Source organism: Gouania willdenowi, chromosome 16, assembly GCF_900634775.1.
Source record: "Gouania willdenowi chromosome 16, fGouWil2.1, whole genome shotgun sequence".
NCBI classification, from domain to species: Eukaryota; Metazoa; Chordata; class Actinopteri; order Blenniiformes; family Gobiesocidae; genus Gouania; species Gouania willdenowi.
The window spans coordinates 10,107,471-10,132,307 of record NC_041059.1 but is presented as its reverse complement, the minus strand read 5'-3'; the positions used below and the strand labels follow the sequence as shown (position 1 = coordinate 10,132,307).

The 24,837-nt window shown below is 39.0% G+C and overlaps 1 protein-coding gene across 1 annotated transcript; it reads left to right on the top strand.

Annotated features, from left to right (window-relative positions):
• Positions 1–148: 148 nt before the first annotated feature.
• On the top strand, positions 149–24,187 carry smarcc1a (SWI/SNF related BAF chromatin remodeling complex subunit C1a). The gene is made up of 28 exons (XM_028470648.1): positions 149–396; positions 2,753–2,872; positions 2,953–3,038; positions 3,214–3,295; positions 4,100–4,192; positions 4,289–4,358; positions 5,701–5,770; positions 5,962–6,037; positions 6,584–6,709; positions 9,183–9,301; positions 11,016–11,146; positions 11,685–11,744; positions 11,870–11,907; positions 12,133–12,254; positions 12,796–12,867; positions 12,963–13,076; positions 13,205–13,358; positions 13,963–14,073; positions 14,198–14,257; positions 14,343–14,601; positions 15,420–15,581; positions 18,307–18,362; positions 18,584–18,737; positions 19,029–19,207; positions 19,397–19,531; positions 21,920–22,280; positions 22,352–22,477; positions 23,168–24,187. The coding sequence occupies exons 1-28, from the start codon at positions 208–210 to the stop codon at positions 23,257–23,259; spliced, it is 3,417 nt and encodes a 1,138-aa protein (XP_028326449.1). The 5' UTR covers positions 149–207; the 3' UTR covers positions 23,260–24,187.
• The last annotated feature ends 650 nt before the right edge of the window (positions 24,188–24,837 follow it).

Sequence of the window (24,837 nt, the reverse complement as noted above, 5' to 3'; positions counted from 1 at the left end):
TTAACTTTTAGTTTCGGCATGTTTAAAATGTTTGAAACTTCCAAAACAATAAACCCATCTAATGCCTACATTTCCCACAAGTCCATTTGAATTTCAAGGTTCGCGAACAGGCAACAATTCCACGCATGCGCAGTGACATTGGAAAGCGTGCTGCTGTTAGCTGAGCTCCGCGGCGGTGGAGGACGAAGGCTGAGTAGTGAGCACACAATGGCGACGGCTGCGACAACGGCGGGCGGGACGGGCTCTGGTGGACTTACCTCTGGTCCTGTGGGCGGTGGTGGAACTGCGGTGGGTCGGAAGAAGGATGGCGGGCCGTCGGCGAAATTTTGGGAGAGTTCTGAGACGGTCTCGCAGCTAGAATCGGTGCGACAGTGGATTGGGAAGCACTACAAGAAGGTGAGCCGCTACTCCATTGATCCACAGCGAGGCCTGCGAACTGAGGCACAAAAGAGAGACACTCACCGGCCACCAGCAGCTACAACCGAGTTCACAAACACCACATTCACTATGTAACTCACAAAGACCTAGTTTAGGAGTCACCCAGTCCCGGTATAAGTGCTTAAGACACACTTAATAGCGAAGAGTCCACTTTCAACTAGCCTAGCTAATTGTTAGCTTCATTAGCCTGCTCTGCTAATAACATGTTCAGAATGGCTTTGTTTATAAAACAGGTGCTTGTGAATTCTCCAGCTGCAACTTTTAACACCACACAACTTAAGTGCAAATCTTTCATGAATATAGAGTATGACGCACTGTGATAATGGTGTTAAATCGGCCTGTTTACCTTTTTTTTTTTTTAAATAAAGATAAAGTCACATGAATGAATGATTACATTTTAGTTTTGGAACACTGTGCATGTGGTTATGTGCTCTATTTGTTAATTTACCAAGATTTTCATACAACTGTTGAAGTAAATTAAACATGACCGTCTCACTGCTCTGATACTATTTGCATTAGTTAATGCAAATGAAATTGTTGCGATGTGTATATGTAGCTTTACGTAAACAAAAGGAGAAACTGCTGCAGACAATACATAGATCTGTTTTTAGAATAATGTTTATTCGTCTTTTGTACCCAAACGATATTAGTGTCGTCGTGCAGAGCAGAACTAAAACTGCAGAATAAAACTTGGATCGATCGACTTAATCTGTCACTGGTCCACAGGTGATCAACAAGCCTTCTTGGAAAAAAAACCAAACTAAAACCCTATTTGATTAAAAATGGTCTGAGCCTCTCGTCATTACTTTCTTTGGTGGCATGTTTGTTTCTTTTTTGTTGATTGTTTTGTCTGTAATAGTTGTTTTTGTTGTTATTTCACTTCTTTTCTTAAATTATTTGTCATTGTATTCTTGCAGTTAGTATTTTGGTCACTTTATGCCATACTGATGCACTAATGAATACTTTATTCTGCTGTATATGTAAATAAATCTTATTTTAATAAAAGTTAATGTACTGAGTGAAACTGCTTTCTATTGGCAATAGTTACATTTTTGGTGGATTAGATTCAGCTTTGCGATGGAAGTTGACCTCAGAGCTTTTGGTCTCTGACTTCAGATGATTTTTGTCTAATTTGTTTTAAAGATGCTATTTCATTTATATATCTCTGAGGCCAGTGCAGTACAGTGACTTGTCAAATTACAGAAAAGAATCTGACAATTTGAGCTTTCTGCTCTTGATTACATTAAAATAATTGCATTGTGGCTTTGAAGTTTTGGATAACAGGGGCACACTGTGGTTTTTCTGCTGCTGTAGCTAATTCAAGTTTTTGTTTCCCTTCACATGTCTGATAAATATTTTAAGTTGGTCTTATCGGTTAGGAACGCTTAAGGGTCATTCTATGTCATTTCAACAAATGGCCCACACACACACACAAGGGGAAATAATCCAAAGTTTAAAAAAGAGAAAAAAAATGTTTTCTGTGTCCCAAGAAAGAATAATCTGTATTTTTAAACAGATCAGATTTTTTTTTTTTTTTTGTTACATTCCCACATGCAGTTATGGGCCAATGAAAATTGTTTTTAAAGAAGTATTTATTTGGATTTCAAGAGACTGTCACCCAAGAACCAATACATATATCTGACTAATCATTAGTGATTAGTGAAAGTCTACGTACAAAGCTGATCAAATTGCAGGGAGCTGAGGCATATGCAAAGTTGTTTACTTACAGGTCCAAACATGTTCTAGCCCCAAACCCTGACAAACTCTTTTACAATTTTGAGGGGCTGGCATGTCCACCAGATGGGATGATCTTTTTGTAGATTCTGAGAGAGTAGGAGCTGTATTACTATACCAAATTTCAGTTTCCTATATGTGATGTCATTCCTGAGATATTGGACAATCGACACATACCCCCCCTCACTAAATTGTGTCCACATTTCAAAAAGTGTTTATCCAGTCAAACTAAAAATGTACAATGTGCCTATTGAATAATCACAGAACAGTTGCTAAAAACTTGGGATGCTTGGGATGTCCTGAAAATTTGTTGAGAGGACATGGAATGACCCTTGACCAAATTGTCATATTAAGCAGTTAAACCATTGTACATCAAAGAATGGCCCAGCATTGTGTATTTATTTATCGTTTTTCTGCTGCTGATGTTTCATTAGTTTTCTTTAGCAGCTTTTATCAAACTAATATCCCATATTTAGTGTTGTGTGGTCCTGCAAGCTCTTATTTTGTGAAGCCTCTGATGCGTCTGTATTTGAATGTCATTACCCCCTGTAAAGGTTGTTTTGGGTCTGTCTGTTGTCAGCATGTCCAGAACGACTCCCCCTCCAGTAAATCCCTGGCTGGTCTTGTGGTCCAACTGTTACAGTTTCAGGAGGATGCTTTTGGCCGCAGGGTCAACAATCCCGCTCTCACCAAGCTCCCTGTAAGAAACACACATTCTAACTTTGTCATCATTACACTTGCTCCCAATCTGCTGAAAGACGGTCATGGTTTTGTTTTTAGGCAAAATGTTTCATGGATTTTAAGGCGGGTGGAGCCCTCTGTCACATCCTGGGCTCTGTGTACAAGTTTAAGAGCGAACAGGGCTGGTGAGTTGATTTATTGTTGCTCTTATTCATTAATTCATTCACTATTTATGATAGTTTTGGTTTAAATCTTTACCAAACATCCTTTAAAATCACAAATGTATTCTATCAGTAACACTTTAAAACTGATCTTTAAAAGAAAATATAAGAGTTTTTTTGTTTTGTTTTTTCCTCCTAGGCGTAGATTTGATCTGCAGAATCCCTCGCGGATGGACAGGAATGTGGAAATGTTCCTAAATGTTGAGAAAAACTTGGTGCAGGTATGAGCCAACATCTTTACAAACCTAATTCCTCTCCATTAAACTCCATCAGATAAAGACTGTGCTTTTTTTTTTTTTAGCCTGTATAAATTCCATAAAAAACCATAATGTTTTTTTTAACAATATTTTTATTGAACTTTTTTAAACACTTTTTATACAAACAAACTATAAGTATCAAATAAAGACAAATATATAAACAGAAAAAATACAGCACAACAAATCACAAACATTTAAAATAAAATGCTCAACACACAGCAACACATCTTAAAACATCTTGTTCAAGAAAATCCAGTATTTGTTTCCATACACATTCAAATTTCTCTACTTTACCTCTGACGATATAAGTGAGTTTCTCCAACACAATGCAGGATGCCATTTCTTTCACCCATAAGAGTTCATTATGGTCACTTTTTTTGAAATGACTTTAAAGAGAAAGCCATAATGTTAGTGCAACTCCACTTTGCTACAGTACATATCAAGGTCAATGGAGATCAAAATAAACAATTTTAGGCTTTGTATGTTATGGTTCTTACTACAAACGAAACGTCAAAGTGATCAGCAGACGCCTCTGACGAAGACTGGCAATTGGCAGTCGAAACATGTCAGGAGATCAAAGGTTTTCTTAAGTAATCGTTGTCTGAATAAATGAAACCGTAACACACTATTCAAAAAGAATCTTGCTGGAATTACTGCGTGGAAGTCAAGGAATTGTAGGCTTAGCTACAGTATTTATAAACTTGATGAGTTGCTGTGTGTGTGATCGTGTTTAATTTCATATTAACTGTAAGTTTCTGTGCCACACAGAATAACTGTCTGACCAGGCCAACGGTCTTCCTGTCTCCAGACATCGAGCAAAAACAGGCCAGTAAGCTCAAAGATATCATCAAGAGGCACCAGGTGAGTCAACATTAAGTCAAATAGGTTCTTATTTCTTAATAATGCATACTACAATTTTTATTTTAATTATAATTATGGTCCATTTCTTCTAATCAGGGCTCAATCACTGAGGATAAATCCAAGGCCACACACCACATCTATCCTTCACCATCGCAGCAGGAAGAAGGTAGCGTTAAGATCTTTTTTTTTTTGTCCTCACCACAGATTGGCACTAGTGCGGCTGACACCAGTTCTAGTAATAATTTGCACTGGTTGCAGATTATTCAGACAGAACTAGCAGCCGTCTGTGCTCTGCATTAGAGAACTCGGGTCGGGCTCGGGCCTCATTTGGAATTTTTTTTTTTTTTTTTTTTTTAAATCTCAATTACATTAATCTTATTTTTTGATACACAAAAACGCTTCTATATTGTTGTGGTATCATTTCTAAAGTGATCTCTGTTAGTAGTGGGATGGGATATTGCCGGCGTTGTGTTGCGTTTAGTGTTTCAGTGTTCACATTCACTGAATATTATTTGCTGATTTTTCTTATTCCTCACTTGCTGCTGGGGCGCAGGGAACAAATATGACTGCTTCAGTCAGGTCTGCTCTCCACACATGGGCGACCCGGTCTGGTCTGCGTACTGTAACGGACTGGGTTCTATGTTCTGGTTATGTTCCACTTGTGTGTATTCAGTGGTTAAGTGATGCTGAGATTTCCCATGGCCGAGAAGGCATCATGGTTACCTGCAGCTTTCTCTTCCAATGTGTGTCTTTGTTTACATGTGTTCTGAGTGTTGATTGGCTGGGGAAAGGGCAGGCGTAGGCGGGGAAAAGAGTGAATAATTCTGTTCCCATGGTCGTGTGAGTGTATGACGGTTCTTTGTGTGTGTTTTTTTGGCGTTACTACGACCTTCATTAAAGCCTGTAAAACTATGATAACGGCTCGAGTCATGTCATTACAATACATTTTGGGCTGCTGTGAGTGTGCGCGCACCCCCCTCTCTCCCCGAGGCACCGCGATACTAATCTACCGGCTGCAATGCGTTCAATAAAATAATAATTTACGTCGGGTTTGCTTCGGGTTCGGGCTTACAATTTAAGTTAATGGGTCGGGTCGGGCTTTATGTCCGCGGGCTCGGGTCGGGGTGGATTTTTAGGACCCGATCTAAACTCTACTCTGCATTCACAGCTGGGTGACAATAATAAAAAAGAATGTGGCTGTTGTTTTGTAAACAAGCCCCTTGATGGTGAGGGATTTCTGTTTTTAGTTATGGCCAATCAATGACTCAGGATTTCTTCTTCTTGGGCTGTTTTCCTATGCGCCATGTACATATTTGGGCAACAGTGAGCAGAAAAAAGAGTGATTATTGTAACAGCATGAATGAAGTCTGAAATTGAACCAAGACACATTTAATAGTTATACATTTCTGCTTCCCCCCTCCCCCCTCAATTATCCTAGATTTAAAGCAGCCTAAATTTAGACAGTCTTATACTGGCTGAACAGAAGAACTGTGCCGTTTGTGTTACAGAGGAGTGGTTTCGTCCCGTCATAAGGAAAGACAAACAAGTGCTTGTGCACTGGGGACTTTTCCCAGATAGGTAAGACACACAGGCATGCATTTCTTTTCCATTTACAGTCCTGATTAAATCAAACCTTTTTATCTGCATTATTATTCATTGAGTATTTGAGATTAGCTTTAAGATTTTTACTTTACAGAAGGTGATTCCTAATTATTTTTTGTCAGAATTTCTTGTCATTCAGTATGACTAGCGTTCATTCTTTCTGCTAGCTATGATACCTGGGTCTCAGCCAATGAAGTTGACGCTGACCTCGAGGATCCACCTGGCACGGACCGACCATGGAAGGTATATCTTTGTTCACCAACAAGACGTGTGTTCAACAAATGTCGCATTAACTGTTTTTTCTGCACCTTTGGTACAGATTCTTATGTACTTGATACTTTTGTGACTCTTAAAAAAAATGGTTATTTAAATATTTCTTTCGGTCCAGAAATAACCATAACATGACCAAGGAAGGCTAAATCCTTAACATTGGTACTACATATATCAATTGTTGCACTTCTTACAAAGGGGGTAAATTTGGAAGAAAGTAAACATTTCATTTGACAGGCCAACTATTTATCCACAGTATCAGCTCCATTGATAAACAAACATTAGATGCGTGTTCCCACGGTGGCTTGGCTGATGGCTGCACTTACACTAACCACCGTGGTGTCACTGTGGAGTCTGATTTCTAGATCCTGCCCTATGCTCCTTTAAGCCTTTTTTTGTTTTTTAAGTCCTTCTAAAACTGAAACTTTTGCGGAAAGTGGTCATAAGGTTAAAGGTTATGGCTGCTGATTCTGTTTTTTATTGTGTAACAAAATCATTTATAGTATTGCTCTTAAACAGGTTCACGCCAAGTGGGTTTTAGACACTGATGCTTTTAATGAGTGGATGAATGAGGAAGACTATGAAGTTGATGAAAACAAGAAGCCGGTCGTCTTCCGCCAGAGGATTTTCCCCAGAGAGGAAGAGGTAGGGGTTGATATTGTTTGTGTTTGTATGTTCATCAGCACAGCTTGAGAGCACATTTACTTTAATTCCTCAAAATGAGGAGAAAAGTTCTGAGGCAAGCACCAAGCTGTGCTTATCAAGTCTGTACTGTATGAGTCCTTGTGTTCGTCAAGCTGGTGTTGTTCTGAGGGAACGTCTGTTTGTGTTGTATTGCATGTTGTGACGCTAGTGTTAATGCATGGTCGCCGTGGTTTGAGCGATTTCAGTCTTTTTGTGTAGCCCATTCTTTGCCACCTTTTCCTCACACTGTCTCCTTTTGTTTGGCCTGGTCTGATGCACTTGTCTCTGAATCTCAGGGTTTCTGTCCATTAGGGCTGCAATGAGGGATGTCGGTCACTTGTGAATGATTTGCAATTTTAACTTTTAGACCAGTAGTCGGCCTATTAAAGTATTGGCTGTGTACCTCACTTTGAGTCTAATCTAATGCTGTCAAGTGAAGAAGTTAGCTATTGAGCACAAAAGCGGAAGTGGTAATTTTTTCAATATAAAATAACCCAAAGACATTAAAATAAACATTCATTCTTTTAAAACTTGGTTCTTTCTTTGCGGCCCGGTGATTGAGGTCTACTATAGTTGAGCTCAAACTCACAGGACTTCAAGCAGTGTTTTTCAATTGATTTAGACAATTTTTTTCAAAGCAGCAGTTATGGCCAGACAGTCGCACCACATGATATTTTGACACTTTAAATGACAGAAGTAATTTAGTAAGTAAAATTTAAAAAAAAAGTTCTTAGTGAGCTCATACATACAAAGTTACTACATATTTGTTGTCTTTTTATGCATTTAAACCTTTTTAACTAAAAGAAATGCAGTTGGACAGAAGATTTAAATGTAGGGGGTGGGCGATATTTTTCTTTGTAAACTCACAATGACAATTTTTTTCATTCAGATCATTTAGACTATTTTAAAGTTATTTAACAATAAAACAAACCAGTTCACAGACTTAAAATCATCGCCCACATTTTAAAAATGTATGTAAGCAATTTATCAAACTGGTTCCAAGTACAGTTAACATCAAACAAAAAGGCTGACAAGTTATTTTAGTCAGTCTTTTTACTTTGCTCAACAAAAGTGGTGTAGCATTAGCAACACTTGCTACATAACAAGGCAGCTTATCAGTCAAGGTAATACAGATATTAATAAAATCTTACTTAAGCAGTCTTTTGAACTCCTCATTCTATCCCCATAAGGCGATATAAACTCAATTTATTTAATTTTTTTTTTAAATACAGTATTACAAGAAAAACAATAATGGGTCACGGAAAAAAATGTCACAACGACCCTTTTATTAATCACTCGCTAGGGATGTAACGATTAATCGTAAGGCAGTTAAAAATCGATTCATAGGTATCACGGTTGATATCGATTTTCTGAAAATTGAATCGCAGTACTTTTTTTAACCACAAGTATAGGCGGCGGGCGGAGCCTGCTAATACTTTCTTTCTGGCTGCCTTCTACTCTAAAATATGTTAATAAATGATTCATTACCCCTTTAGCACCGAAAGAATATCTGTAATATTACTTGAATATCTGTAAAAGTCACGTTTTTCTATTAGCTCTGTCTGCTAGCATAGCTTCTCTTCTTCACTGCAAGATATCTGCATGCCAACCGACCACTGTGTTACCAGCGCCCTCTGCTGGTCCAAACAAATACGACGTAAATCAGTGCAATTGTTTTTTTGTTTTTTTTTAAAGTCCAATTGTTAAGGCACAAAATACATTTTCAGTTGCACTTTTAAAAGAAAAAGAACTATTATGCAGTTTTGCATTGTTTATTATAGAACCAGAATTTAAATTAATAGGCTTCATTTTCATTTGTATTATTCCTTTATTTATTTCATTCAAGATTTATTTTTAGTTAAATTGCATTGTTTGAATAGTTTATCAAGGAATTATTTTGACAATGAAAAATAAAAGGAAAATAGTACAGCATTTTCTAGTTTTTTTTCCCCAAAAAAAAATTTGTCTACAGTCCCATTTTGTAAAATAAATCGTGAGAGAATCGTATCGTGAACCCAGTATCGTGAATCGAATCGTATCGGGAATTGAGTGAATCGTTACATCCCTATCACTCGCACTAACAATTTGCACCACTTTTGACTGAAGTATTAGCCATTGATAGAAGAATTCATTATTAGCCAGTGCTTTTTGTTGTTTTTCATGGTTGATATGGAAATAGTTTTTTTTTATCTAAAGATGAGTAAAGTATTTAGCAACAAAGACAGATTACTAAATTAAAAGTCTTTGTGTGTAAGAAGAGGACAGGAACCCTGCTCACCACCACCACCACTGCATCCTCCCCTTCCCTGCCGTCGTCCTCCCACCGCCTCCCCCTCCTTGTGTGTGTACAACTGTTCCATCTTCTCATTCTGTGGCTCTTTCTCTCATCCTCCATCCCTCGCTCCCCTGCGCTGCCTGGCGTTAATCTGATCAGTCTTCCCGTACACCCGATCGCAAGGAGCGCAAGGCCAACTCTGCCGGCAAGAAGAGGAGGCGCTCGCCCTCGCCGCCCAGCACTCCTGCCGAATCTCGCAAGAAGGGAGGCAAAAAAGGGTAAGAAGATGCTTCCATGTAGACAGACTCAAGCATAAAGAGTAGGCCTGTTAAAATCAGTCTCTGAATCACTAGATTTGACACAAAGTTTCTAAAGGTGTTCAAATTTTGGCACCATGTTCAAATAAGATCTGATGCTGCCATCTTCAATCATGGCGCAAATGTAGAATAAAGGTGATCGACTGTTCAATTATTTCCAAAGCTACATGGCCGCTAAACCTAATAACTGGTTGGGACACCCTTAGCAGCAACTACTGCAATCAAGCATTTGCGAATTTTGGCCCGCTCATCTTTGCGGAATTGTTATAATTCAGCCACATTGGAGGGTTTTCCTTTTCCAGCATGATCTGCCTTTTTAAGGTCATGCCATAGCATCTCAATAGGATTTAGGTCAGGATTTTGACTCGGCCACTCCAAAGTCTTCATTTTGTTTTCCTTCAGCCATTCAGAGGTTGACTTGTTGGTGTGTTTTCGATCATTGTCCTGCTTTAGAATCCAAGTTTGCTTCAGCTTGATGTCACAAACAGAGGGCCGGATATTCTCCTTCAGGAATTTTTGGTAGACGGCGGAATTCATGCTTCCTTTTATCACAGCAAGTCTTCCAGGTCCTGAAGCAGCAAAACACCCCCAGACCATCACACTGCCACCACCATATTTTACTGTCGGTATGATGTTCCTTTTCTGAAATGCAGTGTTGCTTTTTTACACCAGATGTAATGGTACACAGACTTTCCAAAAAGTTAAACTTTTGTCACATCAGTCCACAGAATAATTCCCCAAAAGTCTTGGGGATCATCAAGATGTTTTCCGGCAAAATTAGATTAGCCTTAATGTTGTTTTTGCTTAGCAGTGGTTTTGGTGTTGGAGTTCTGCCATGCAGGCAATTGTTGCCCAGTCTCTTTTTTTTATGGTGGATTTATGAACACTGACCTTAACTGAGGCAATTGATGCATGCAGTTCTTTAGATGTTGTGGGGTCTTTTGTCACCTCTTGGATGAGTCGTCGCTGCGCTCTTGGGGTCAGTTTGGTTGGCCGGCCATTCCTGGGAAAGTTCACCAATGTTCCGTCACGTGTTTTCGCCATTTGTGGATAATGGTTTGCTGGAGTCCCAAAACTTTTTTTCTCATTTGTTCCTGAATGTCTTTGGATCTTGGCATGATGTCTATAGCTTTTGATGATCTTTTGTTCTACTTCACTTTGTCAGGTAGGTCCTATTTAAGTGATTTCTAGATTGAGAACAGGTGTGCAGTAATCAGGCCTGGGTGTGGCTACAGAAATTGAACTTGGGTTTGATCAACCACAGTTATGTTTTAACAGGAGCTGGGGGGCAAACAATTTTTTCACACAAGGCCATGTAGCTTTGGATTTTTTTTTTTTTTCTTCATTAATAAAACCTTTCATTTATAAACTGCATTTTTTGTTTACTTGTGTTATTTTTGACTAATGTTTAAATTTATTTGATCTGAAACATTTAAGTGTGGAAAACATGCAATAAAGTAGGAAATCAGGAAGGGGACAAACACTTTTTCACACCACTGTATATTTATCAGTGCAGTTAAATTATTTGCTTTCCTAATACACAGTAAAGCATATGTCTTTAAGTTTAAGTGTATAACTCTTGCATTTTGATACCATTGAAACACACACAGGTTTAAAGGTGATATGAAGGTCTTACTTTGAATGACTTTATTAATTCTATCATTTTTTTTGTCAGCAATTCAGGCACTCACTGGAAACGCCGAGGTCACCGAGGTGAGGAAGAGGACACAGAGGAAGACCTGACCAAGGACTTGGACGACTCATCTGCTGGAGCCAGTTTGGAGGATGGCAGCGTATCCAAAAATGGTACGTCCTGAAGCCACCACTTTTTCTCTCTACTTGGTATTTTTAGCTTTATGTTCAGCAAAAATATAACAAATGGCACCATTGGTTAAAATCATCTTTTAATTGCAGATATTACAAAGGTCACATTAATTATTTCACTCTGTTTATTTTTTTTAAAGGATCCTCGTAACAAATCACAAGTTCATGTTTCTTGGGCCAATAACTTTATTCAGTGTTTATTTAAATAGAATATTCTAACCTCTAAATTGTGAAGTAATTATTACTACTGACTATTCTATCATTTTTTATACCTCCTTCTTCTCCAATTAAAGTTTTGTCTCAATTTTGACCATTAAAACTTTTCAATATTTTTATTTATTTTTTACTCTTATTTGCTTCCACATTTTAAACACCCACCCATAACCTCCTTTTTAAAATCAGTTTTCCCTCTGTCCCATTAGTGCAATTGAAAATGTTCTCTTTTGCAAATCTGTGATGGTTGATTCATCCATCTCTCTTGTTGCAAATGCATGACTGCATTTTTTTTTCCATCACACAGCAAATTCAAAGAAAGACAGTGAGAGCACTCCACTCAAAGGAGGGAATTTGGCTGACTTGGGTATGTGTCCATACTGGAATTTTCTGTGTGTGTGTGTGTTAGTTTATTGCATTTAAGTGTACTTGTATTAAGTCATTGCATGGGTTTAACTCTTCTGAAATAAGTTTAATCGTTTTTTCTTTTAGATGACATGGAAGATGACTCGGTCCTTTCTGGGGGAAAGGTGAGGCATCTACGGACTCTTTGACTTAAACCATTTAAACCGCAAGTCTTTTAATTATTTTGCACCAGATATTTAGCCCATGTTGCATATATTTAGAATTTAGAAATTCTGCTTGTATATTATTGCAACCATCAGTCTATGTTTTTAAAAATCATTTAATGGTCACCAAATCTCACTTGAAAAATGGCAGATCATTTTTAGACGACCTCCTTTGTCTTTGTGCAGGATGACGAGGAACAAAGCAAAGGGGAGGTCAACCGACTTATGGATGCTAGTGAGGACAATGTGACTGAACAGACTCACCACATCATCATCCCCAGCTACTCAGCTTGGTTCGACTACAACTGGTCAGTAAAACTTGTCTTACACATTTATCTTTTTGTTTGGGTATGGAGTTTTGAATGAAGATGGTGCTTTGATTTAAAGTGATAGTGAACCTGTATGACAATAAGGGTTTGAACAAGTACTGTTAATTTTAGGAAAATACATGGACAGTTCAGGATCAGACTAACCAAGGAGACCATAAATACATTTAATACATTTGGAATAGAGTTAAAAGGTGCTGTTTAAAGCAGTTGTAGTTTCTGACTATATTTTACACCAGTGGTTCCCAATATTTTTTGTCCCATGTACCCCTTCTCCATTTTTGTCAAATCATGTGTACCCCGTCTCCATGTCGTTTCAATAAATTGCAAGAAAATATAGTTTTTCATTTAGGAATAGTACAGTTTTCCTAAAAAGGAACTGGGAACATTTCCAAAATATTTTTAAATTAATTGTTCAATCTTTCCCAGTACCCCTTGCAATGTGCTCCCGTACCCCTGTTTGGGAACCACTGTTTTGACACTATATTTTAAAATGACAGTACTTTTTTTGTTTTTTTTCTAGCATCCATGAGATTGAGAGAAGAGCCCTGCCAGAGTTTTTCAATGGAAAGAACAAATCTAAAACTCCTGAAATGTGAGTTTATTCATCAGTTAAAAATCAGACACTTGCTTCTTGGACTTTATAAAACAATGCAGCTGTCCCTCCCCCAATTAAAAAAACTCAAACAGATTCCTGGCCTATCGCAACTTCATGATCGACACGTATCGGCTAAACCCTCAGGAGTACCTCACATCCACCTCCTGTCGCAGGAACCTAACGGGGGACGTCTGTGCCATCATGAGGTAAATCCATGAATTCTTAGGTTTGTTTTTGTCGCCATTGTTCCTTAAATGTTCTAGAAAAACATGGTCAGCAAAAAACAATCGTTAAACTAAATAAATGATTCTTGTCATTGCTGTTTTTTCCTCAGAGTTCACGCTTTCCTGGAGCAGTGGGGTTTGGTGAACTACCAGGTGGATTCAGAGAGTCGCCCACTGCCCATGGGACCCCCACCCACACCCCATTTCACTGTGCTTGCTGACACACCCTCCGGCCTTATTCCTCTAAACCATCGACCTCCAACGGTAAGGATACCAGAGAATTTTCTATATGATGCAATTGTTGACTGTGCACGTTTTGGGCCATGGTGGAGTGGAAACCGTGTCACAAAGAAGCTGAAGCATTACCACAGGACTTTAGTGACTCTTTAGGCTAAAAAATTGATGTTTTTATTTTTAAGAAGTGGCTGAGAAGACAGTTCTTCTGAATATTAATTGGTCATATTTTTGCAAACATGATGGCGTTAAGCAGTGGTACTAATCCAGTGTTTCTCAGTGTGTGGCGCACCCCCCTGGTGTGGAATGGAGGTACAACAGGTTGGGCACGACAAACGGGGGGAATTTTATTAATAAAGATCAGCACTAAACAAAACGGCTACACAAAGAGTAAGAGTGGGGTGAAAAATATAAAGCATAAAGCTAAAGCAAGCAAGATAAGACACCCGGCAGCAGACCAACGGACCCTAGATAGGATATTGAATAAATGTATCCAGGTAATGAAGCCAGTCAAGGTGGCTACGTGCGTTATGTCAGATGAGGCGGATCCATTCTTCAAGGACTAAGTTAACACCATGTTTTTTGTCAATATTTTTCACTTCTGCATACACATTTCTCTCTCTCTCTCTCTCAGATCCCTCCTCCTCAGCAGATGCCCAATTTTGTAGACAAAGGCAAAGACAAGGCGATTGACCTGCAGAACTTTGGGCTCCGCTCTGACCTCTACAACAAGAAAAACGCCAAAGTAAGCACATGATTCACAATTTCCATGTTAGAATTATTTTTAAGCTATGGTGATATATATTTTTAGCTTGCTTAGTAGACAGGTTGCTTGTTCTAATGTAATTGGTGGGTGTGTATTCCTGCAGGGTAAAGCAGGCACCACCACCAGAGAATGGACTGAGCAGGAAACTCTACTGCTGCTTGAAGTAAGTCCGGTGCCTCTAAACCCGTCTAACCCTCTGGTCTCTCTTCTTTTCTCATATTCTTTTATATCCCTTATCTCATCTTAAGGCGTTGGAGATGTACAAAGATGATTGGAACAAAGTGTCTGAGCACATTGGGTCGCGAACCCAAGATGAATGCATCCTGCACTTCTTGCGGCTGCCGATCGAAGACCCGTACTTGGAGAGCACAGAGGCCTCTCTGGGCCCCCTCGCCTACCAGCCCATACCCTTCAGCCAGTCTGGAAACCCTGTCATGAGCACAGTGGCGTTTCTAGCCTCCGTTGTTGACCCCAGAGTGGCATCTGCTGCTGCTAGGGCAGCTCTAGGTAAGAACTAGTGAGAACGAGCTAGAATGGATCGACCAAGAGCATCACTCTCAGCAAGTAGCTGCAATTTTTAGCAGACATATAATCAGGCAGAATACCCAACACATAAAGAGGTGGAACAAAACGGAGGTTTGATACATACTAGTTCATTTATTTCCTTCTCTGTACCTTTCCAGAAATCTACTCGCATCTTGTAGTGTTTTTTGGGTTTTATTCTTAGGTTGTAGTTTTCTAAATTTATAGGGGCTATGTTAAAAAAATACAACAATTACTATATTAAACATTTCTTACTCCCAGTAGGCTTGTAGTTCCTACCTGGAAAACATACTAAAATATTATTAGAAATGGCTTTTCTCTGTCTTATTCAATGTGAAGTGAGATACTTCTCAGTGCAGTAGTCTAATTATGCAAACAATATCAGAAAAAAAACCTCAAAATGGGGTCGTAATTGTAGTATTCATTTTTGATGATGTTAGTGTTTTACAAATAGTAGCCAGGATTAGTGCAAAAAGTGACAAGATGTGCAAACTGAGATATTTCATTATAACTCTATTTAAAGGTCAAGTAAAGAATACAGTTGTTTGATATTGTGTGATGTTATTTGAAAAAGGTTAAAAAATATGTGAATATATATATATATATATATATATAGATATATACAGCATAAAATTTTATTCACTAATTCAATTTGTCTTTTTTTTCTACCAATTACTAGAAATTTTAGGTGACCCCATTTTAATTCACAACCCTAAGGTTTAAGAACATTGAACTAGGTCAAGCCTGAGGTTCGGACCTAATAATGATCTTTGTGTTTGCAGAGGAGTTCTCTCGTGTGCGTGAAGAGGTGCCGGCAGAGTTGGTGGAAGCTCATGTGAAGAAGGTCCAGGAGGCGGCGAGGAGCACAGGCAAGGTGGACCCTGCCTTTGGTCTGGAGAGCAGCGGCATCGCTGGGACTGCTCCAGAGGAGCCAGAAAAGACTGGTAGGTTTTTGTTTCCTTCAAGAAATGTAACATCCGTACACATTGGGGTGAGAGCAAGTTCTAATATATATCCCTTAAAGCTGGGGTAGATGATTTATGAAACAGCTACAGGAGCAAACTAGGGCTTGAGGCACCAAAGTTGCAACAAAGGGCGTTTGCTCAAGCTCATCACACTTCTTGTGCAAAACGTGAAACACCACGGGCAGATACAGAGCCAAAACTGTCCACTGGAGGGCAGCAGACATCAACAAAGAGCCTGTTGGGTCAAATGCTGGTGGATATGAATTACTAAAGGGTGTAAAGTGGTGTGGATAATTATGATGATAAATTATGCTAATGTTGGTGAACATTGGACAGTATAATCAGTAACATAAGCCTTGTGCTGCAAAATTTCTCATTAATTGAATCCAAGTCTGTTTTTTATCTGACATTTTAAAGATAATTTCAGTTTCTAGCAGCTTGTCTAAATATGGCCGTGTGTTGTTAGCAAATGTAGTAACTGCTGGATTAAAACAGCCATGGCAGATGGGGCAGGGGCATGGGTGGGGAGTAAAAAACTGGGTCATCACACCCTGTTAGCTTATCACTCTCCCTTTGGCTTTGTGTTATCCTGAAAACTGTTTTTTTTTTTTTTTTTTTCTTAAACAGAAACGTGTAAACCAACCAGATCTTGTATTTTCTAAACAAATTAGCATTGTGTTGTGAACCAAAAGCCTCCTTGGCCACAGTTGTGATCAATAAGCCAAAATGTGCTGCACGCCTCACCAAGCCTGCGGCACTCGACCAGCACGTGATCAATATTCAAACTCTTAACGCATCTGGGACATGTTTTAACACTCAGCCTGAAGGTTTCCATATGGTCACATGTGTTTTTTACTCGCTTTTACACCGTTTCCTGTTTGCTAGTTCACGTAAAAAGCACTTAAACTTAATTTTCTCTGCTTTCTTCAATCACTCCGCAATGATGGAGTTTCCATAGTAAATCAATACTCGCACTTAACTCCTGACTGGATGGTTCTCAAGGGTGTTGTTTAAACAAATGTATAGGAGTGCGGGACTGGTTGGTGTTAGTGAACGGGAAGAGGAGATTAGAACAGGAGAGAGAGAATGAAAGAACATCAGAGTATCACAAACAGGTTGAATCATCTTTGAAAGAAAAAGTGAGGTGAAATCACAGACTGCAGTCAGAAAGATATAATACAGCCTTGACTATTTAATGTAATTGGTTGGAAGACCTATTTCATCTTTTTTGGTCTTCTTTTAATCCGAGGTGGAGAGTGAGGAGAAGAGGACCTAAGCAGAGAGAAAGGCTCACTGTGGAAAATCTTAGGTGTTAGGGAGTCAGTGCAGGAACAAAGAAGTTCTGTTCTTCTAGATATGCTAGGAACGATACGCTATGGAGAAAAAAGGAAGGCAAGCATGATGCTTAGGATCTGTGTGGTGTGAGAAAAAACGGCAAGTGATATATATTGCGATATTTCACAGCGCAATTATCTAATTGATCCAAAATATATCCAAATAATTTTTTTTAATCTGTTTTTTAATGAAAAAACCTATTTAATTGCGCTAACATATGCATAGCACGTAAACGCCCAGTCGCTAGGTGTCAGTAAACCAAATAAGTTAAACTACCTCACTCATCAATGCATTTTAGCTTGGAAGTGGATTGCACTTTAGTTTCATAAAACATACTGGTCACTTTTATAGATATATGTGGTAACTTTTTTGATTTATTGATTTAAATTTAAGAAAGGTGCAATATGTAGAATTTTCAACTTTTAAATATGTCTTAAATCCTAAAATAAAAATTAGAGGGTTAAGAAACATGTCCTTAGCTGTCATGCCATGTGATTTTTTCTTTTTTTTGAGACTACATAGTTGTATATATACATTACTAAATATTGCCGGCCCGGCCAACCTGTAATACCTATTTTCCACCGGTTGGGTGAGTATAAGCCTATTTACAGCAAGGCATTCCCTGAACTAGGCCATCTCTGGTAACAAACATGCATCAAACAGATATACGTGCACTACGCGTGAGGTTTACAACTAACAAACAACGGCTTAAACATCTTCACTCATGTAAAACTCACGATATACATCGACCCGCATGGGCCCACCGAAAAACAGAATATTATGTAACAGAGAATATTGTCACCTGTACATTTAGTGGTCAGGACCGGATATGGCGGAAGTGTTTATTTTACTCAGTAATACACCACCTGGTGGCTGTAGAAATTGCTTGCAAATCTCACATATTGCACGTTTAACAGAATCTAAATATTTTGTAGAAGCAGAAGTTAAACTTTTTTGAAAAATGTAGCTTGACAGTTTGATAAACATACCACTTGCTTTTGATATTAGTGCTTGAATTACAGTTGGTTACCATTAACTATTAAAGGTAAAATTTGTAATGATTGATATCGTGATTTATATTGTATTGTTTAGTATCAGGATATATCGCAAATTGTGTATCATATTGTCAGATTCAATGTAAAATGTCTGAGACAAGCAAGTCTGAATGATGGTTCCCATTTGGTAATATCCAAAACTTAACTGATGTGCTGTGAACATTTTGGAACCAGATACCACAGCACACATGCTTCAGTTGTTAGGGCTTTTATAGTAGAAGTGGAGCATACATAAAATAAGGCAAGTGCTCATAAACTATGTATTTGTATCCACAGTTTTTCATCAAAATAACAATTTTTTTCTGCTCATGTAGAAACTACCGAGCCAGAAAAGACTGACACAGACTCTGACTCCCAGCAGGCGGACAAGGTGGGGATCACATCTTGTTTATTTTAATATTTGTGTATTTGCACTTTAATTGTTATTAAATCTTCTGACGTTACTTTTAAATTATTCAGAAACTAATATTGAAAAGTCAAAAGCCATGTGATAATTGGTTGTTATGCAAGTTTTCCTTTTCTGACCTTTGACTTAAAACTCACACCCAACGTCTGAGTCACCTGTCAATTGTCTGCGCTGTCGTCTCTCAGGCTGAGTTAAAGGATGAGGCGGAAAAGCCCAGCGAGTCAGCGGAAAAGAGCGAGAAGGCTCAAGTAACGGAAAAGGTGAAGAAGGAGGGGGCTGAGTTATCTGAACGTGAGGAAGAGAATGAGGAGGGGTCAGATGCCAAAACACCTGCAGCAGGTAACTTTAGATTACACCTGTGCACTGATTTACCATCATTTGATTTGGATTCAATCACTCCACTCTGAGTATTTTTAATGTTAGTTGTAAAACTGTCATCAAGTTATGCAGAAGGCAGTTTAGGCAATGCACTCATTTACAAGCGGTTTATTTGTTGTTGGAAAGCAAACTAAATATATTCGAACATACATCAAGGATGAGAGGATTTTCAACATGTTCATGAAAAGGGGAGCCTTTTTTTTTGTGTCACCGTGTGAATCAACGTCTAACTTCTCATTTCATTTCCATCAGACAAAGACAAAGAGGAGCCCATGGAGACTTCGTCCTCGGAGCAGGACAAGGACAAAGACGAGAAGGCAGTGTCTGAAGATGGAAGCGAGAAGAGCAAGAAACTGGAGCATGACATCGAAGAAGGAAACATCGCTACAGCAGCTGCTGCTGCTTTGGCATCTGCTGCCACCAAGGCCAAGGTGGGAATTCTGGTTCCATTACCTGTTCAGATTACTTTTGACATCTGTTTGTAATGTTAGGTCGAACTTATCTAAAAGTCATTGTTTCACACCATACAGAAAAACTGCTTCGTGTCCTCAGAAAACAGTCAGACATCTCAATTTGACATAATGCAGGTATTGATGATGCAACTCTTTGCTTCTTCCCAGCACTTGGCAGCCGTGGAGGAGAGAAAGATCAAGTCTCTGGTCGCTTTGCTGGTGGAGACGCAGATGAAAAAGCTGGAGATCAAGCTCAGACACTTTGAAGAACTTGAGACTATTATGGATCGTGAGAAAGAGGCGGTGAGTCAGAAAGTCTGATCATCAAGCAGGAGTTTTCGGTTTGAATCACTGTGTAAGCAGTGACGACTGGTATTTAGTGCATGTGAGCATTTTTGTCAGGCTGTCAGCTCTGGTTTTTAAAGTGCTGTTAGTCTGGCTGTTAAAATGATGCATACACTAGACACTAAGGCTGTAGTCAACCAAGGAAATGGTTGGTCGACCAAGACTATAGCACACGTAGCGATTAGTCAACCAAAAAAAAAAAAAACAAAGAATGAATGAGCAGGTGCAGAGAAGACAAAAAAGAGGGACAAGTATTTTGTTTTGTGGTGCCGATTTGCTTTTAAACACAAACCATTTGTGATATGAATCTTATTCAAGCTTTGACAGAACCCGACAAAGCAAAAGTGAAACCTACAGGTTTGACAGACATTAGGTATTTATATCAGAGCTCGATCTGAAACCGACAATTAAAACCTATTTTTCCTTATACAAATGACATAGTTACGTTTGTTTTAGTGGTAAGCCTGCTTTTATTAATAAACATTGTCAATCTCAGATCAGCGCACGGGGAAACAAATGCACGGCAAAAACAGGTGCGCAGTACGCCCCGCTGCACCTGAGACAGCAGTGAATCTATTTACATAATCCACGTATCAAAAATAAGAATAATCCATGTTCTTGTGCAGAAAAAGGATTACATAGAATCAAGTTTAGGCATTAAATACATTATATTGATATTTAAACCTTATCACCTATATAAGTGCATTGCATTTTTTTTTAAAGGTATTGAAACTAGAGCTGTAACGATTAATCGTAAGGCAGTTAAAAATCGATTCATAAGTAGCATGATTGACATCGATAGATTGAATCGCAGTACTTTTTTTAAACAGCGGAAGGCGCTGTATATTTATCCCTTCTCTTGTCCAGCAGTGTATGCAGCGGGTGGAATCTGCTACTACTTTCTTTCTGGCCGTCTTATACTCTTAAACATGTTCATAAATGATTCCTTACCCCTTTAGCACCAAAAGAATATCTGTAATATTACGTGAATATCTGTAAAAGTCACGTTTTTCTATTAGCTCTGTCTGTTAGCGCATAGCATCTCTTCTTCACTGCAAGATATCTGCATGCCAACCGACCACTGGGTTAACAGCGCCCTCTGCTGCTCTAAACAAATATCTGCCGTTAATCAATGCAATGACGTTTTTTTTTTTTTTTTAAGTCCAATTGTTAAGGCACAAAATACATTTTCAGTTGCACTTTAAAAAAGAAAAACAACTATTATGCAGTTTTGCGTTGTTTACTATAGAACCAGAATTTAAATTAATAGGCTTTTTCATTTGTATTATTCCTTTACGTATTTCATTCAAGATTTATTTTTAGTTAAATTGCATTGTTTGGAATAGTTTATCAAGGGATTCTTTTGACAATGAAAAATAAAAGGTAAATAATACAGTATTTTCCCAAATAAAAATAAAGAAATATTTTTCAGTCATCATTTGACTACAATCCCATTTTGTAAAATAAATCGTGAGAGAATTGTATCGTGAACACAGTATCGTGAATCGAATCGTATTGGGAGTTGAGTGAATCGTTACATCCCTAATTGAAACTGATACCATACCTGATACAATTAGTCGACTAAACGACCAAAGTTGGCAGCCCTACTACACACTCACACCAAACTACATTTTCAAATCTTCATGACAAATTACCGGCATTGGTTTTGTTGAGTATTTATTCTGTTTTTTTATGCAGAAATGTTTTTTCCAATGTCTGGTTTATCAATGTTCAGGCAATTCCACAAGTCGTTTGTGAAGGAACACAGAGCTGGTCCTTTTTAGAGACAAGGAAGGAGGTTGGTTTAGTGATGCGTGTGAAACCATTACCTGCTTTGAAGAGAGCAAATGAACAACGTGAAGCTCTTGTGCAAGAGTCTTCCACAAAGCACCATCCCTGGGGACGCTTGAGTGTAAAACTGTGTTTTCTCTGCTGCAGCATCAGGAGAGTAGCCCACACTCACATCTGTAAACAAATCATTAGCAGTTAAGAAAGGCTGGGCCTGGCCTGATGCCAGGAGTTATAAAACACAGAACCCTTTTTTTTTTTTTTTTTTTTTTAAAGGGCTTCAAAGTTCACAAACACGCAAAATGAAACTGTAATGTGGAATGATCATGGTTTACTTCAATTATATTTTTCAATTACATCTTAAATTACCCATATTCAAATACAATTCAATTACGATTACTGCATTAGCTTAGCATTAGTTAGCATTAGCATTAACCTAGCATTAACACTGACCTAGCATTTGCGCCTTTCACGTCATAAAACAGTGCAATACATTATAAAACAAAATAATACCAAAAAGAAGGAATTGTTCATAATAGTGTCTATTCCTGTGTTTAGTTGGAGCTTCAGCGTCAGCAGCTCCTCACTGAGCGTCAGGCGTTCCACATGGAGCAGCTGAAATACGCTGAGATGAAGGCGAGGCAGCAGATGGAGCAGCAGGCGGCGGCGGCTGCTGCGGCCGCTGCAGCTGCCGCTAACGCTCAAGGACAGGGCCAGGCGCCCGGTTCTGGACCTCACTCTGGGCCGCCCCCACCGGTGATGCACCCAGGGGGACCTCAACCACACCACGTAGGGCCTCCGCCCCATCATGGAGCACCACCACCTCACCATGGAGGGCCCCCACCAGGTGCAGCAATGCATCCAGGGTACCCACCAATGGCTCACCACCCGATGGCTCCTCACCACCCAGGACCAACGGGTGAGCATCAACACACTAGTGCTAATGGATATTATTTTGCTCAAATTAATCTAACTTGTCTGTTCCTTTAGGACCAATGGGACCAGCTCAGCCCATGCCTGGACGTATGTTGTCCGGCCTTCCTTCTGCCGGCCCCCCTCCTGGTGGCATGCCACCGATGATTCCTCCACGCCATCCTGGAGCTCCTAACGGCATGTGTGAGTACCAAACTTCTTCCGACTATTTTAGCACTGTGGGAACATAGTTTAGACACATACGCATTTTCTTTATAATATTACACTTATTATTTTGCCTGGAAATCTGCTTTATTGCAATATTTTGGTCTTTAGTACCTATAAACCATAAAATGCTAATATTCTAATTATTACAGTTTTTATTTTGACTGTTGGCTTTAGTCAAGTGTATGATAATTACTGCTTGTCCTGTCACTCAAAGCCTGTGATTTGTATCGTGTTTTCACACCTTTCTAAGCTTTTACAATCAGAAGCAGGGATCAACCCTAATAAAGTGTAATTATAGGATTAAAGAATGCGTTACGGATTTTTGAAGTATTTTGTGTTTTTTCAACACTTTTAACATAAAAAATGTCGGCCATCTTGCAAGATAAGCACTGGGAAAATTGTGTCGCTGCAAATATTGAGTTTCATTTTTAAATTTTGTTTACTTTTTACTGCGTGACGAATTGGATTCTCCAGAGACCTGGATTTTGGCCCCCAGGCCATGAATTTCACACACGTGCTTAAGAAATTCAAATCAATGAATAATTGCTGCATAGTTATAGCTTGTTTCCACTCCAGCGACCAGTATAACCAGTTTCCATGCTGCCTTCTGAAGAGTCCAGTTTCTTCTATTTTCAAACACACACCCCCACCCCCCTCTTTCTGCAGACCCCGGGCCCCCACCTGGACAGCCTGAAGCGATACCCCCTGCCCCTGTGGGTCCTCCAGCACCTCCAAGTGGACGAGTGGCTGACAACTAAACAAAAGCACACGCCATAAACTCTTAAGGATCATAAGCGATATTCGATGGCCTTTGCTACTCTTCTTCTTCTTCTTTGTTTTTTTAAGCTAGCACACAGGTGCACACGCTGTAATCCTACACACTGAAACACACCTGCAGAAATGCTCCTCTCAGGGCACAGTGGTGAACATCGTCTAGTATTGAACACTGTTTTTCTGCATAATCTGTGTAGAAAAAAAGAAATCTAAACAAAGAAAATAGATATGAAACAAGTTGTTTTGCCCCATTTTGTTGAGGCGGTGATATTTGAAATGACGGCGTATCCTCTCCAAACACTCGTTCACATTGTTTCTTTCTCAAAGGGATATGTTAGGGCAGCTAGTGAGACCAGATATTAGAGGTTTGAAACCCATAAATACACACACTGAGGATCCAGCCTGTTTTTACTCTTGGCTTGTGGAGTACCTACCTCTCGTTCCTCTTAACCATACACTGTAGCTCTGTGGGTACGTTCACCTTTATACGTGACTGTGTGTTTGTGTGGTCAGTACTGGGCACTCGGTGGAGGTTTGTGCTGGTTTATATTCTCTAATTACCCCCTTTTTTTTACATTTCAATTTAGATAACAGTTCTGATAATAGAACTCGGAAAAGGAAATTACTTTAAATCAGGATGTGTTGGTATAGAAATTGTCTGTGAGATGCGAACATGTTTACTAAGATTACTTCTTTAATTTTTTATTTAAAAAAATAAAATAAAATAGTTTACAGGTTAGATTATAATTGGTCTTTTGGAAAAGTAAGGGTAAAAGATCCTAAAGGGTTTTTTTAGCCTTTAAATATTCCCCTTTAATTGACGTCTACATATATATTCCCCTTTTTTGTAACTGTAATGTACAGAAATGTAAGCGAAACTGAGGCGAGCACTGGAGGCCACATACATACACACACACACACAGAAAACAAACCACTAAAGCACTGGATAACCACACCTGATCTTCCCTGACTGATGCAGCCTGGACTGAAAAAACAAAAACAGCACGACTTTCTCACAGCTCTGGGCTTCTAGACCTTTTTTGGTGCTAATGTAACGATTGAAACTTCTGCCCTTCCTGTTTCCTCACCTGTTTCTGCCTACCTCACCAACCCATGTTATTTACACATGCATTTGATAAGTATCTGCTCTCTTCAACAACTTTAAAACTCAGCAATACCCTACGTTAACCGCCACTGAGTGGAACAAATACTGTAGTTTTGGCTTCCAAATTTGATGAGTTGCTTAGTTTTATCAGTCACAAATTGTATTTTAGTTTCAGAAGCACAACTTGTTGTAAATTTATCATAATGGCCATTATTCACCGGGCCTTAGCACAGTTTAGCTAGTGGCTTTAAAATCCAGTGGCATCGATTACAGCCTATTTGTAGCTGTCATTTTCATTTTGTTTTTGACGTATCATAGATAAGTACAAAACATGTTACAGTATGTCCTCTCATTACTTAGAAACAACAGTTGATGTTTTTTTTTTATTAGCGTAACGACTCAGCAGCTTCTCATTTTAAGCCCTGCTTGCTAAGTTCATGAAATGCTCAGGGAAAAG

Bases quoted from the DNA above. Each gene is read 5' to 3' on its own strand.
- smarcc1a (XM_028470648.1), top strand. From the start codon at position 208: ATGGCGACGGCTGCGACAACGGCGGGCGGGACGGGCTCTGGTGGACTT. The intron at 14,258-14,342 runs GTAAGTCCGGTG...TCTCATCTTAAG, and splicing joins AAACTCTACTGCTGCTTGAA to GCGTTGGAGATGTACAAAGA. The intron at 19,532-21,919 runs GTGAGTCAGAAA...TCCTGTGTTTAG, and splicing joins TGGATCGTGAGAAAGAGGCG to TTGGAGCTTCAGCGTCAGCA.